The sequence below is a fragment of the Psammomys obesus genome, unplaced genomic scaffold (genome assembly GCF_907164565.1).
Source record: "Psammomys obesus unplaced genomic scaffold, mPsaObe1.curated_primary_1811, whole genome shotgun sequence".
Classification (NCBI taxonomy): domain Eukaryota; kingdom Metazoa; phylum Chordata; class Mammalia; order Rodentia; family Muridae; genus Psammomys; species Psammomys obesus.
The window spans coordinates 207,875-223,296 of NW_026596225.1; the positions used below are offsets into that span (position 1 = coordinate 207,875).

The following is a 15,422-nucleotide window of genomic DNA, read 5'->3' on the forward strand; positions in this document are numbered from 1 at the left end:
GGGATAAAGGTGTGCACTACCACCATGCAGCTATTTTTGGATTTTTAAAATTTTATTTTATGTGTATTTGCCTGTATCGTGTGTGTGCCCAATGTGCACACAGTGCCTAAGGAGGTCACATTAGAACAGCCTGGGGCCAGTGAGATGGCTCTGTGGGTAAAAGTGGCTGCCAGGGTTGACTTGATACAAGGGGGTATCAGATCCCTCAGAACTGGAGTTACCAACAGCCGTGAGCTGCCATACAGGTACTGGGAATGGAAACCAGTTCTCTGCAAGAGCAGCCAGTGCTCTTAACTGCTGACCCATCTCTTCACTTCAACACACACACACAACATCACTTATTTCAAATGGCAAGAGTTGGGGCTTGTCAGACAGTGTGGGTTTTCCTGTTCCAAAAAGCCTCCAGTAAGGCCCTGAAGCTGAACCACATGCTGTGAGTCTCAGCTCTTGATACTCACTGGACGTGCTTTTTACTTCTAGTAGCTGTTTGCTTCTTACCTCTCTCTGCTGGGACCCAGCCCTTGCAGGGGTTGATGCTGCAAAGCAGAGCCTCCCTCATTTTCCACCCGCCCCCTTCCCTCTTTCTGTAGGAGGGACAGCTGGAAATAGATCAGGAAGCTGGCAGGGAGGTCTCACCTTCATTTCAAAGCACTGTATGAAAAACTTATCTGGTATAGTTGTAGACACTGGGTGTCAAACCTGAGCCAGGAAATTTGAAAGGCTCTGAAAGTACTGCAGGTACAATGGTGAATTTCTCTGAAAAGATCTTATCAAATAAAATGAAATGTTTCCTTCCTTATCTTGTTAAATTAGGAGGGCCAGAGTTTTCCTCTTCTGATTCACAGAAGCTCAGTACCTTGGTGGACCGTATCAAAGTCCTTAAGCAAATGCTGACAGGAAGCACACAGTTAGTAAGATGCAGGAGAGGGATGAGAGCCAATCTATTGCCACCTGTTGAAGCCAGCATAAAGAACCACTGCTGCCAGGTCTGCTGGCTTTTTCTGCATGGGGACTTGAACCTGAGTCATGTGTGTGCTAGGTGAGCTCTCTGAGCTACGTTCTTAGCTCTCAGCTCTCATTTCAAAGAGAAGTTGTGAATCGAATGTGTGTGTTTCTGGGTATGTGTGTACAAAAGTGTGATTGTGTAGAAATGTTGGCTGGTGTATGTAAAAAAGCAGGCAAGACCAAGTTTATATTCCACCTTTTCTCTGGACTTGGAGTCCATTTAGAATGCTTAAGAAAAGATGACTGGGAAAGACAAATCGTCCCTAACTTTCTCTGTGTTGAGTGTTTTTTTATTCTTCAAGGAATTAATAGTCTATAATCTATCTTTATGAGGACATTCTACTTAAACTTTTTATGGCCAACGCTAGTGTCATAGTTCATTAACTTGCATATTCCATTCATCAGTTAAGGGCTAGGTGGGTGTGGTGGCTCATGCCTATAATCCAAGCATTTGTCGTGAAGCAGAAAGAGTGTCATGCGTTTGAGGCTAGTCCAGAATGCATAGCATGTTTTAGGCCATTCAGGGTTGCTGAGGGAGACTTTGTAGTTTAGTGGTAGAGGGTTTCCTAAATGCTTTCCTAAAAAGCAACCAGAAGTAGGTTGCTTTCAGTCCAAGTGCAGTTATGATCTCCACATACACATTCACTACAAATGCAAAAGTTAAGTTCCCGTCAGCATACTTCGTATGGCTCCATCTCCTTGATCACACTTCCCTTTCTAAGAGCTAGATGAAGTCTGGTACCACAGGCTGACTGCTCATGAAATCTGTCCCTTCCTGCCAGTGCTGGTCTTTTTTCCCCTCTATGAAAAATGTGCACATGAACAGACTCACACATGTAGACTCAGATTTGCACACACTCATGCATACAGGTACTTGTACATAAATGCATACGTGTACACACACACCTGTTAAAAGAGTTTAGCTGTTTGAAGCGTGTAGGTAGAAAACAGCATTCTGTCATCAGAAAGCTGCGCCTGCATGGAAGGGCTCATCACAGGTAGCCGATTAATAGTCCAGTGGTAATGGGCCCCTTTCAAAATCTCTGACCTTGAACCAGTGCTGTTCTCCAGATGACCAGAGGGAAATGGAGAAGTCTCAGCTAAATGCAGAAATTTCTCTCAGCTTACCCCTTCCATCCCTAAATTAGGAGGCACCTCCCATCCCCTTCCACTGGAGCCCCAGGTAACTGGTGTCCCCAACTCACCTTCTGAGGTTCGAAGAGCCACACACACAGTCACAACCATGAGGGTAAGAAGTGATTGCTTCATTCCTGCCTGACCCACTGAGTCTGGCAGTGGATTCGGTGAGGCTGTGGGATCAGGAAGTGAATCTAAAGGTGTCCTTGGGTGCAGAGAAACATCGTAAGTAAGCCAGGTAGCCCCGCCCTGGGAGGTTCTTACCTTTGTTTTTAACACTAGGTTCCAGCCTGGTGGTTAATTCTCAGCCTGCTGAGTGTTCACATTGCCAGGACAGGAGAGCGTTTGTGGCTGTGTGCCAGCTGATGAGAGCCTCACAGGTTGGTAGTATTCATCAGAACCATTTGGAAACCATTAAAAAATATAGCAATCTACATGGATATATCTGCCAACCTCCGTCTACACACCAGAGCTCCAAGGTAGGGTCATCACTTGAATTCCACTGAAGCTTCGTGGGTGATTCTGATGGGCATGTCTGTTGAGAATCGTTGCTAAAAAGAATTTTTCAAAAAGGTTTAAAACAGAGTTTTGGGGGATGGGTGGTAAGCCATGAAAATTATCTGCAGAGAAAGGGAACATTCATGTGGGCTTGGTGTGAAGTCAGGTTTGGACTTACTTGGGAGAGAGGTCAGGCAGGCCGAGAGTAGTAACTGTGGAAAGGCTCAGAGAAGGGTGAGGAGCCCTGTTTAGATGAGCCTGGCTGCCAGTCAGCCTCCAGAGCAGATAGATGGGTAGGAGAAGATGGCTGAATTCTAAAACTGCCTCTGCCTCTGAGCAACCTCAGGCTAACTTTTCTCTAATGATGTCATACCTGGCTCCCTCCATGCTGGGTGGCTTCTGAGCACCTGCAGTGTGGGCTACTCCTAGATCAGGTGTGATCTAGAGATATACACAGCAAAGTCCGAAGAGTGACAAAATAACTGAAAAGATAGTCGTAAAAATACTTTCCTCCACCCCTCTGGTTTGTTTTCTGTTTTGAGACAGTCTTCTGTAAACCAGGCCCTGGAATTAGTAACGCCCCTGCCTCAGCCTCCCAAGTGCTGGGATTACAGGTGTGCCATTGCACCTGACCTCTTTGATTTTCTAGATTACCTCAGTTGCTCGGGACCAACCCCTGAAGAGGGAAGGGCTTGAAGGAGGGTGGGTGAAAGAGTGATGAGGGAAGGAAGGATCAGGCTCAGGACACCATTCAGTTTCCTTTTATGAGAGACGGGACAGAGAGGAAGCACATCTCAGTATGGCTTGACTTGCTCTTGTAAACTCCATTTATACATAAAATCATTTCCTTAGAAACTTTAATTATTGATTACAAGTTTTTCTTGGTTGCATAAGCATATATGAACAAGAGAAAGTGAGCAAACAGCAAATTTTGTAAGAACTAAAAATTAACTTTATGATAAAGCCAGTTATGAATAGTGTCAGAAATGCTGGACAGGATGACTCTATTTGAATTTGATTCTGTCTCAAGTTCGCATAGAGTTAATAAATAAAAAATTATTTTCTTCCACCTGTTACATCAAACTTACTTCCTTTAAAAGTTCAATCTTTCTGACCTTCAGATGATCTACCTTTTCTTCCTCTATTTTCCTTTTACTTTTAAAATAAAGCCATCATCCTTTTCTTGGATTTTTAAAATATTGTGCAGCCTTTTTGCTTAAAAGCTATCTGTCATTTTGTTTTTCTATAATGTCAGAAAAGTCCTCATCTGACAAGTTTGTTCAGGAAGGTAGGCAGTTCAACTGGGTCAAAATGCTTGTCTCTGTGACTTTGTCATGATTCCTTGTCTCAATACAATTTCTATCTTTATTACCATCCTGTAAAGGATAGAACATCGGGGTTTCTACACTTGCTTACTTTGTTTTCAGGAAGGTACCAAGTCTATCAATAATAGCATGATCAAAATTTCTGTCCATACTAGTCCCTTGTTTCTGAAGCTGAACATGAAAGCCTAGTGACTTAGTTACAGCTTGTCAGCTTTCAAAATTTTCCCAAGTTTTTCTTTAACAGTTTTTCTCAGACCCTCTATATCATGCTTACTAATATAATTTATTAACAATCTAACAGTAAATCTAAACAGATTCTATGGAAGACTCAATTTTCTGCATAGCTGCCAGCATTAGTTTTATTATTTTTATTAACACCAGCTTTTGTTACATTATTCCAACTCTAGCCTTTAGGGAGTGGCCTTTACCAGTAAGGGTACTGGACCCTTGTCAAGTAGCGCCCCCAGGGCGCTTGGCCTCACCACTCAATGCTCCCCCCATGACTCCCTCCTAAATTTATGCTGAAACCTAATCTCTGAGCACAGCTCTGTTGGGAGATGGAGGCTGATGGCAGATGCTTAGCTATGAGGTTATAGTGCCTGTAAATGGAAGCAACCCAACTGAGGGCCTGAGGAAGTGGCCCACGTCTCCTGTTTTTCTGCTATTCCAAAGGTACAGAAGTGGGCCCTATCTTGGGGGCTGAGACTTAGCTTGCTAACACCCTTACTTGGTATTTCTCGTCTCCAGAACTATGATGGAATAAATTTCTATTCCTTAAAATCATACAGCCTTAGATACTCTGTCATAGCAGCAAAATGGATTAAGTGAGCGTTGCTGTTATAGAGGGATCAGAGCTCTGAGTCCAAACTGTTCCCAGTTGCCAACCTATAAATTTACCTTCAAGAGCTAGATTTATAATAAACTAGGGGTCAGGGAGACTATGCAGGACCTGTTTTGCAAGGATTTGCAAACGAGCACACACACCAACATAACAGGCTGCTTGACACCTGACACACCCACCTCGAGTCTCTCTCTGTGTTAGAAAAGCAGGAGAGGGGACCACTGGGTAGTGAGAGTGACTTTCAGTTGAAGGAACAAAGGTTACACAGCACTGAGGAGAAATTGATTTTGATGATCTGGGGTTATAGATCCCTCCTATGGATTCCTGTACTTCTTGTTGGCTTCTGCACAAAAGGCTACTGTGTCCCGGACGGGAAGTGGGCACAAGTCAGGATCTAGGGATTGCAAAGTACAGGGATGCTTCCTGAGTTGTTAGCATTTTCCCTCTCTTACATTTATTCCTTGGGGCCCTAGAATGAGACAATGGTTGGGCAGGCAGGGTCATTAGAAGACACTTTGCACAGCATGTAGAACTGAGAAGATTAAAACACCTAGTGGAATGACCACGATGAGAATCACAACCTCAGGGCAAGGTTCGTGTCATCTTTGTGTGACAAAATAATCCTTACATACACTAGCTGCATGAATCTACACATCCCTGAAGAGCCCAGGGCCACCTCTTTCTGAATCAAGACACGGGTGAGAGAAATGCTGGGCTAGACTGGTTTGGTTAAGGTGAGGGAAAAACTAAATCATGGGGCTTTGTCAAGAGAAAATATAGTATAAGGCATTGTTATTTATTATATGTGGTGTGACAGAAGTACTCAAGCAGTGGGCCCAGCTTGTGTCCAGGGGGCCTCATGTGGCCCAGCATAGCTAAAAATGTGGCCCAATATATTTGCAGATGACAACATCAAGTTGCAATGCCAAAAGGTTAGACACGCCTACACACAGTCCAGTATTAACTCAGAAAGACTCTCAAATGGTGCATATTAGTAGGGCTTGCTACTAGAGTGGATACCCAATATGGTTTGCTTATAAAGATAGAAGATTTCTTCATTTAGTTACAGCTTGAGAGGTTCAAGAGAATAGTTATCTCAGAGCTTAGCTGTGTCAAAACACAATGGAGATGCTTGCATTTGCGTGTGTCTAAGAACTTACAACACCAAAGAAGAAACCTGACAGGAAGAGGCTGGCATTCCACAGTCTCCTGTGAGGGCACACCCTCAATAGAGTAACATTCAAAGGTTCAATCATTTTCCAACATCACCATCCTGGGAATCAAGTTTTAATCACAGCCCTTGGGAGGATGCTCAGATTCCATTCAGATTCGAGCCAGTGGCTCCAGAAGAACTTTCATTACCTAAACGAAACTTCAAATGAGAAGATTGTGAATTGAATGCCATCTGGGCCTATGATGCAGCCAGAGGACAGAGAGATAGAACCCATTTGAGGACAACCTAAAAATTATATGTGGCTTTGTGCTTTCCACTGTGAAACATTCTTTAGGCTAAAAAGTTTCAGCTGTAAACCTTTAGAAACTTCTCTATCAGGAAAAACAAAATAGTTTAAAGAGAAGTGAGGTGGTATGGATGAACTGGGGAGGGTGGGGGATTAGATTATGTTTTGTGAAGAAAGTCAGGAACAGAAAAGCAAATGCCAGGAACTCTGCTTGTATATGGAAATCACGGTAGGGTAGTGGTCTCCAGAGCCTGAGGGATAGATGGTTGACAGGCGGGAGGGTGCAGCTGAAGAGAAGGAATAATGTTCTGATGTGCTATAGCACAAGAGTAACTGTGACTGACAGAAATTAACTGCATATTTTAAAAAAGCCAGCCAAGGAGATTTGAATGTTTCTAACACAAGGAAATGGATTTATTTAAACAGAGCAGGGTTTCATTAAAAATTAGGCTCCAAATACTTATGGCACACTACTGAGTTGCTTAGTAAAATAAAAGCTTTTTAATGCCTTCATATTATGTTGTTCTCAGAGGTTGGCGATTTAACTCAGTGGTAGAGCGCTTGCCTGTCAAGCACAAGGCCCTGGGTTCAGTCCTCAGCTCTGGAGAAAGGAAAAAAAAAAAGATAAAATATTATGTTGTTCTCACTGTAGAAAATTTGGAGAATGTAAAAAGGTATACAGTAAAAACAAATATTTAGAAATAAGCCTTCTCAGTTTGTTGGCACATATCCTTCTAATCTTTTTATGAAGATATGGTCATTTCCTCATGGAATAAATATTTAGGAAGAATTTGCTTTATGTGAGACAATGTGCTGGACATTGGAGACAAACGGGGAGCAAAGGGGGCATGGTCACTGCCAGCAGAGAAGATAACTCCTCAAGCCACACATGTTAAGTGTGGTAACACCAATAGACACTTTGGGCATGCCTGGCAGGGGCATTTCTCTTGGCCTAGGAACCAGCTACCTCTGAGGCAACCCCAACCCCCACCCCAGAGATGGGGTTTCTCTGTGTAGTCTTGGCTGTCCTGGACTCACATTGTAGACCAGGCTGGCCTCAAACTCACAGAGATTTGCCTGTCTCTGCCTCCTGGAGTGCTGGAATTAAAGGCATGCACCACCACTTCTGAATGAAGCATGATTCTTAATGTTTAGTGTTAGCATTTCATAAAACAGCCATTGTATTTTACAACCAGCTGCTCTTAATGCTGAACACTAAGCTTGCAGGTTTGCAACAAGTCACTTACTGGTTCAAATATTTGTGCTTGTTCCATTTGAAAAGCACCACTGTACAGCAAATGCAGAAACACGTTGGATATTTTGCCTGATTCTTTTTCTTCAGCAGACTACACATTTTTCCACTAACCTGTTATAATAGCTCTTACCGTGAAAAGGAGACCACATGCTTTGATATAATTCTCAGAGCACAGGGCAGGGCTTTTCTGTCCTCAGGAGAAAGTGTTAGTATTGCTTGTCTCCAAGTCAAGTCTCAAGGACTTGCACGGTCCTTTAATCCCAGTACTTGGGAAGCATGGACAGGCAAGCCTTTGTGAGTTCAAGACCAGGCTGGTCTACAGAGAGCTCCAGAACAGCCAGAATTGCAGGGAGAAACCCCGTTTTGAAAAACAATCTGTTGCCGAAATCAAACTCACAGCCTTGGGCATGCTAGGCAAATGCTCTATTACTGAGCAATACTCTTGGTAAGTATTACTCCAGTAATACTTAACATGATTCTAGCAATGAGGTAGTAGTTTTGTAACGTGCATCCACTTATTTTAGCATTTCCTTAAATTCTTAAAAATGGGAATTCTCTAGGGCTAGGGAGATGGCTCAGTGGGCTAAAGTGCTTTCCACACCAGTGTGAGGACTTGGTTTGGTTTGGATCTCAGAACCCGTGTGCAACCAGAATATGGCAGTGGGACTCTGCAGTCACGCACTTATTTTATTATAATTATTTTGGTTTTTCGAGACAGGGATTTTATGTGTAGCCCTGATGGTCCTGGACTAACTTTGTAGACCAGACTGGCCTCAAACTCAGAGATCCTCCTGCCTCCCAAGTGCTGGGATTAAAGGCGTGTGCCGCCGCCACCTGGCAGTTACAGAACTTCAAATTCAAGATGAAGAGGGAGTGTTGCTTGTTAATATTTATTGTTGATTTATCTTTTAGTTAAGCATCGGTTATTCTTAAACCAGCTGTATACCTAAATCCCCACACAGAGACTAGGATGTATTTAATTAACCTAGAGCATAATTCTGGGCAATAATTACTCCATCCTAAACCTCCGAGCCCACTAAAGTTCCTCCCATTCAGATTTCCCACATTATACTTGCTTTTTTAGTCATATCTTAGGTCCAGTTGGTTTATCCATCTCTGATGTTCCCAGGTCCTCTCCTCTCAGATCTCCCTTCTCCAACCCTCCTCCCACTCCCTTCTTTCCTCCCCTCCAGACCAGGACGTCCCACCCTAATCTCTCCATTGCTCAGCACTGGCTGGTTGTTTTATTGGCAATATAGAGAACAAATGGTAGCATGTTTACACAAACTTGAGACAAGTTTTACACAATGAAATGTCCGGATTGAAACCAAATAGTGGGGTAGAGAAATCAGCATCTGAATGAACAAGGGTAAATTGTATACATCCCACAAGAACATAACAGGGGAGCCAGAAAAATTCCCAGACTTGAGGGCCAGCTAGCCTGGTTACACAGGAGGGAAGGACAACAGATTTGTCTCAGACTACAGCGAGGACCAATACCCAAGGTCGTCCTCTGACTCCATCCATGTGTGTACCATACACATGAACAAACACACATGCAAACTTTTTCTAAAGAGAAAAGACATCAAAATTCTTAAGATGTATGCACATATCACTTTTAATATAAATCACTAACTTATTTCAGTCCCACAAACAACGCTGCTTAACCTTTCTCCTCCAATAGGCTGAACTCAGGGAAGGCAGGGTGTGTAACATTGTAAGACCTGGAGTCTCACTGATCAGGATCGAGCTCTTCCCAGGAACTCTCAGACCACAGCTCGATGCAAAAGCAAGAGGTTTTATTGCTATCTTGATAGGGTCACCCCTCCAAAGATAGAAGACAACCCCGAACATGCAAAGCACAGGGTTTTTATACCTGAAAATCAGGTCACTTTTGCTCTATAGTTGTTTACAGCTGGTTGTTTCTCAGAACAGTTCACCCCGCCCTTCAAGAGCTCTCTGCACCTGGCTTCAATTCAAAGACTCACAGTTGTTTCTCATTCCCAGGTGGTCCCTCAACATGTTCCTTGCTATATCCAATGCCTAGATCAGTGTTCAACAAATAATGGATGCATAATGTTTGTTGAATGGTTTTCAGGTGGTACCCTTGCTCCTTCTGAGTATTTGCCATTTGACTGGTAATAATGCTTTAAATTCATTTCTCCTATGGCATTATTTTATATTTTATAGTAAAAAAAGAAAAGAAAAGAAAAGAATGTGTATCAGAAGAGAATTAACGACTTATAGATTGAATCAGGCAGAGGGCCAGAGTGAGGTGCTCTGTGTGATAGTTCAGAAAACAGTATTCACTAGGTATGATATCTGGCCTTTTCCATCTTAAGGCAGCTTTAGAGATGTGTTTTGTGGTTTTTGCTCTAATGAAATGTATGATGGGGATGGGCATATAAAATGCCAAAGCAAACAGGAAGGTATTCAGGACTAATCATAGGGACAAAGTTCGAGCCTGGAGCAGTAAGAAGGGACTTTCCCTCATGCAGAAATTCCTGGTTAACACTACAGTTGCCTGACTGGCAGGAAAACTATGTTGTGGCTGTTTCTGGTGCTCATGTTTCCCAGGTCCCGGATAATTTGAACTCCTCCGATGTCCCCGTGCTGTTTTACTGCAGTGCTGCGGGCAGTGCTCGGGTGACCTGCACCCAGTCAGTCCACAAGCTGGGAAGCAGAGACGCCACGGTGCTAAGAGCTAGTAGAAAGAAAAGCATATTGGGGTGGCCATTTGTTAAAATAGCTTGCAGACGGTAACTAAAAACAGTAAATGGCTGCTGTACAACCTGGAACATGCAGTGCTTGTACGGAATAAGCACAGCTAGCCGCTGTACACAGCTGTGCAATTAGGGTTTGGCATCAGGGGACACTGGATCCTTCATTGACTTTGAAACAGTTGGCTTCCTGTGTATAAAAGGACAAAGTTGAGGCATTAAATTCTAATGTATTACATATTTAAAGAAGTGTGGAAGGTTTCTGTTTTAGCCCTGGCTGTCCTGGAACTCACTCTGTAGACCAGGTTGGCCTCAAACTCACAGAGATCCTCCTGCCTCTGCCTCCCAAGTGCTGGAATTAAAGCCGTATACCACCGCCTGGCTGAAGTATGGATTTTTAAAGAAGTTGTAGAACAGGGAAACTCTTTTCACATGAAATGAGATTCAGAAGTTATAGCGGAAACAAAATATTTTACTATTCAAGGGTCTGAAGAGATAGCTCAGTGGTTAAGAGCAATTGCTGCTCTTGCAAAGGACCTTGGTTTGGTTCCCAGAATCCACATGACAGTGATAAAATCTGCAACTCTAGGCTCAGGAGATTCGATGCCCTTTTCTAGCCATCTCAGGCAGCAGACACATACATGGTGCATACACATGTAGCCAAACACTCATATACATTAAATGACAATTTCAAAAATACCAAATCCTGTTTGGGGGCTCCATTACCCCAAAGTGAAAGAGGGCCTTCAAGCTACCTTGGCAGCTGCTTCTGCTGCCCTCCTGTCTGCCGCATTCTCCCGTAAAACAAGCCATGGAATCCAGAATTGCTCTTCTCTGAGGTGGGTCTCAGAAACTAGACCCTTTCCCAAAGCCAGTCACAATCCTTGAAATTCCTGCTCTTCCCACTTTTCATCTGACTCTGCCAAGAGCATCCTACCCTCTGTCACATAGATGTCAAGAAGAATCTGAGCTTTGTCCTTGCCCGATTCTCTGTGGGACAGTTAGCCTTAGACTTCACCCCTTCTGAATAATCACAGTTCTTTACCACTGTGCTATTTTGAACCTAGGCATAGGAATGAATTGCTTACTCAGTCTCTGAGGTCTTCAGTGTGGACATTATTCTGCATCTGAAACTGTCCAATAATTGGTATGTTTGTCTTGTTGACCTGTCCCTTGCTATGGAGTGGCCTTGACTGTGATGAGCAGGAAAACTTCACACCCCTTTCCAATCCTACACCATGAGGGGGGAAAAAAAACTTAGACAAAACATAAAAGAGTGCAGGTATGTAAGGGTACCGTGTATGTCCATAGAAAAGAAGTGAATGACTCAAAAGAAAGACTGGCTATATATATAGTGACACAGAGTAGAGCCATCAGAGAGGAAGGAGCCTCCGTTTAAAAAAATGCCTCCATGCAATCCAGCTCTAAGGCATTTTCTCAATTAGTGATCAGTGGGGGAGGGCCCAGCCCACTGTGGGTGGTGCTATTCCTGGGCTGGTGGCCTTGGGTTCTATTGGAAAGCAGGCTGAGCAAGCCAGGGGAAGCAAGCTAGTAGGCAACACTCCTCCATGGCCTCCTCATCAGCTCCTGCCTCCAGGTTCCTGCCTTGACTGAGTTCCTGTCCTGACTTCCTTCAGAGATAAACAGCAATGCAGAAGTATAAGCCAAATAAACCCTTTCCTCAACTTGCTTTTCGGTCATTATGTGTTTATCACAACAACAGAAACTCTAAGACAAATGACTAATACTCAAGCATAGTGGTGAGTGCTCATAATCCTTGAGAACATGCACGCACGCACACGCGCGCACACACACACACACACACGCACAAACACACAGATATCTCTCCTAGGGTTTCCAGATGGGAGACTATTCCTGATGATTTTAGTCCAGTGAAAATGGTGATGGATTCCTAATACACAGAACTATAAAATAATACATTTGTCTTTTTAAGAACCACCATTCAAGCCAATAATTAAGAGGCAAAGGCTATGTAGTTCTTGCTGGCCTCATGCTTGTAGAAGTCTTCCTGCCTCAGTTTCTTGATCCACAGGCATACTCAGCTTTCTGTGGTTATTACGGAAGCCAAGGAAAAGTTACATAGGCAGCACATACGCACACTCACAGTCTATAACCCCAGAAGACCAACTCAGCATGCTTTCTTCTTAGCCTGTTGTGAGTTTACCCTTTCAAGGATCCCAAGGTTAATTCTCCTCAAGCTCACTAGAGCTAACACATTAAGAAGGAAGTAGAGAGCTTGCCCAGTGATACACTTCTAATGTCACAACCTAGGTAGGGCAGGACTCTTTCCAGAAGAGTTGGCCTGCAGCCCAAGCCACCTTCTGTGGAGGCTGGATTGCACAAAAGCAGCCTGTGCCTGTCAGGCTAGAAGTTAAGGAAACACCAGAACCCCCTGTTTGTCAGGGAACAGGCTCAACACCGAGACTATTGTGGGGGGAAAAACAATAGCAAAAACCCAGGCAATAAGCTGTGAAATCCAGGCAGAATGAACCATAGTGTTTACACAGGAATTAGCACACACAAGGGGCTTTTACAGTCTCTCCCACAGTCATGGAAGTATGTTTTACACACACATACACACACACACACACACACACACACACACACACACACACACGTTTGTTATATGGCAACTATCCTACCCTTTAGGCTTCACTTAGCATCAATCAAGTGAAGTTTCTTTGCCTTCTGTGCACGATGTCACCCTTTCTCACTTGGGAACACAAGCAGGGCTCAGATGAAGTCAAGTGAACGTGAGTAAAAGTTTGTGACCTCAAAGGAGGGAAATGCCCTTACTGAATAGAAGAGCACTTGCATACGGTAAAGTATGATATAGGCAGACATTTCCCATGACCCATCTGACCTGTAAACTCCAGATGACCCACCATCAATGACTTGATTTTAGTTATATTTTCCTCACACATTCATGCCAGCTTTACAAAAATGTTATCTTACTGTTCTACTGATTGTTTTAATTCTCAAATGCTTAAGACAAACTTTTGCATAGATTGTATGGATCTGGCTTGCTTATTGAAATGTCTAGACATTTAATCTCAAGGTTTGCACAGTAATTTAGGTTAGTGATCATTTAGTCAAAGTCTGGGTGGGTTTCTGTTTGGCGTTTGCCTTCTCAGGCCATCAACTGCCACCCCTTTTCTCTGTGCTTACATGTTTAGCTCTTGAGAGCTTCCTAGAACTGGAATTTCTGGGTAAAGTGGCTGTACTTTAAATACAGAAGCAGTTTCCTCTGGCAATGACACCTCCCACCTTCAGTGGGAGTCACTAATCTTTTAGAGGAGTTCTAGGAAGATTCAAAAACTACATTTTAATTTTGTACTTTTAACTAACTATATTGAATGCCCTAGTATTTCCCTTTAAATGACTAATTCCATAACATAATACAATATTGTAAATAAACCCTGCCTGGTGTAATTGAGAAGTAAAAAGTATCCCAGCCACACAGTGTTTCTCAAATATTTCAAAACTACATTCATTTTAACTTCTTTCCATGTTTGCAGACTCCACGAGAGAGAAGTACTGGGTATTAGATTTTGTCTGCCCTGCATTCACATCTAGAAAAGGCACAAAGTACACAAGGCGCTGGGTACAGCCTGCCAGCGGAGCTCACGCAATGGCTTGCACATTACAGCGAGACCCAGCCCCCACATGGAGCAAACCAACACAGTTGTTACATGTCTGCTAGCTGAACCCTAACACCAACCAAGTTGGAAGATGTTGTTGATTTCTAATTTGTGGGCCGACTGCTTCTAGTATTTGCATTTTATCACTTTATTATAGCTGTAATTGTATGAAATGTGGGTAGGCTGACAAATATACTGTTGAGGGAGAATTTCTATGCGCCATTACATCATTATTCACACTTAAGAGGTCATCACGCTAATGTACAGCGTAGTCGTATCTAAAGGCGTTACAGAACTTCATACCCAGAGGCTTGAGCATCGCCCACTTTATCACCCCAGTGTTTGCCTAGTTGCCATAAAACTGTGCAAGGTGCCAGTGAATCTTGTAACTCTGTTATATCATAAATGGGACTGTATATTCAGAATTTATATACATATGAATAGGAAATAAAGTTAGTTCATTTATAATAGGATATAAAAGGCATAAAATACTAAGATTATCCTTTAAACTTGTGTAAAAGTGTGATCAACTCTCATTGGGCTTGTCTGATTTGAAGGGAGGGCACAGGCCTGAATGACCTTAGTCATTATTTTGTAGCTTTAGCAGACAAAGTCCATCAACTGAAACTCCGACTATAAAAAGCATATCCAAGCCAGGCTTGGCAAGCTTATTATTCCAGCACTCAGACGCCAAGGTAGGATTAATTGCTATTCCAGTCCAGTCTGAGCTGGGCTACGTAGAGATCATGTTTCTGAGTTGTATGTGTGAGTGTTTAGTATACCCTCTCACAAATGTAGATGGGTCTGGATAAAGACACCCTAGGCTTTTGGACTTGGAGATTACAAACCCATAACAGTTGGGCATCTCTGTGTCCTGTGTGGCCTACTCTCTTCTCTAATAATGCTGTGGTTCAGAGTTTTCACCAGGTCTTCTCTGAAAACTGACCTGGTACCAGTTGGCATGATGAGGGTGTGGGTGCAGAGTGCAGGGCTGGCACTCTCCTGAAGCCAGCAGTAATAAGCCGCATGCATAGCACAGTCACGGGGCTCGAGAGCAAGCTGGAGGGTGGCTCAGTAAAGAGATACACTAGAAAAGGGAGGATGTGAAAAGGATGGAGAAGACACGAGCCAAAAGAACCCAACCTTCAAACAGTTGTAGGCGGACATCTTTTTCCTTTTTAATGTGCATCGGTGTTCTGCCTGCATGTATGTCTCATATACTGAAGTGTCATATGTTGGAGTTATAGACAGTTGTGAGCTGCCAGGGGGTGCTGGGAATTGAACCCAGGTCCTCTGGATGAGCAGTCAGTGCTCTTAACTGCTGCGCCATCCAGCACGGCCCCCATACATTTTTGTTGTTGTTGTAGGACAAAAAACAGAATGGCAGCATGGACAGGTGGCTGCTGGTGGCTGGTGTACTAGGTCACAGCCACAAAATCCACTTAGAGACATTTCTGAGGGTGAAGGTAGGAAGTATGATAAACCAGCCCAAAAACTTTAGTTGTTGTTTAAGGAGGGA

General features: G+C 43.3%; 1 protein-coding gene across 1 annotated transcript in view; it reads right to left on the minus strand.

Annotated features, from left to right (window-relative positions):
* Ccl28 (C-C motif chemokine ligand 28) overlaps nucleotides 1–2,322 on the minus strand; it is a 29,241-nt gene extending 26,919 nt beyond the window's left edge. The window contains exon 1 of the mRNA XM_055595812.1: nucleotides 2,211–2,322. Within this exon, the coding sequence (XP_055451787.1) occupies nucleotides 2,211–2,274 (64 nt within the window). The 5' untranslated portion in view covers nucleotides 2,275–2,322. The remainder of the gene's footprint in view (nucleotides 1–2,210) is intronic.
* Nucleotides 2,323–15,422: the final 13,100 nt, after the last annotated feature.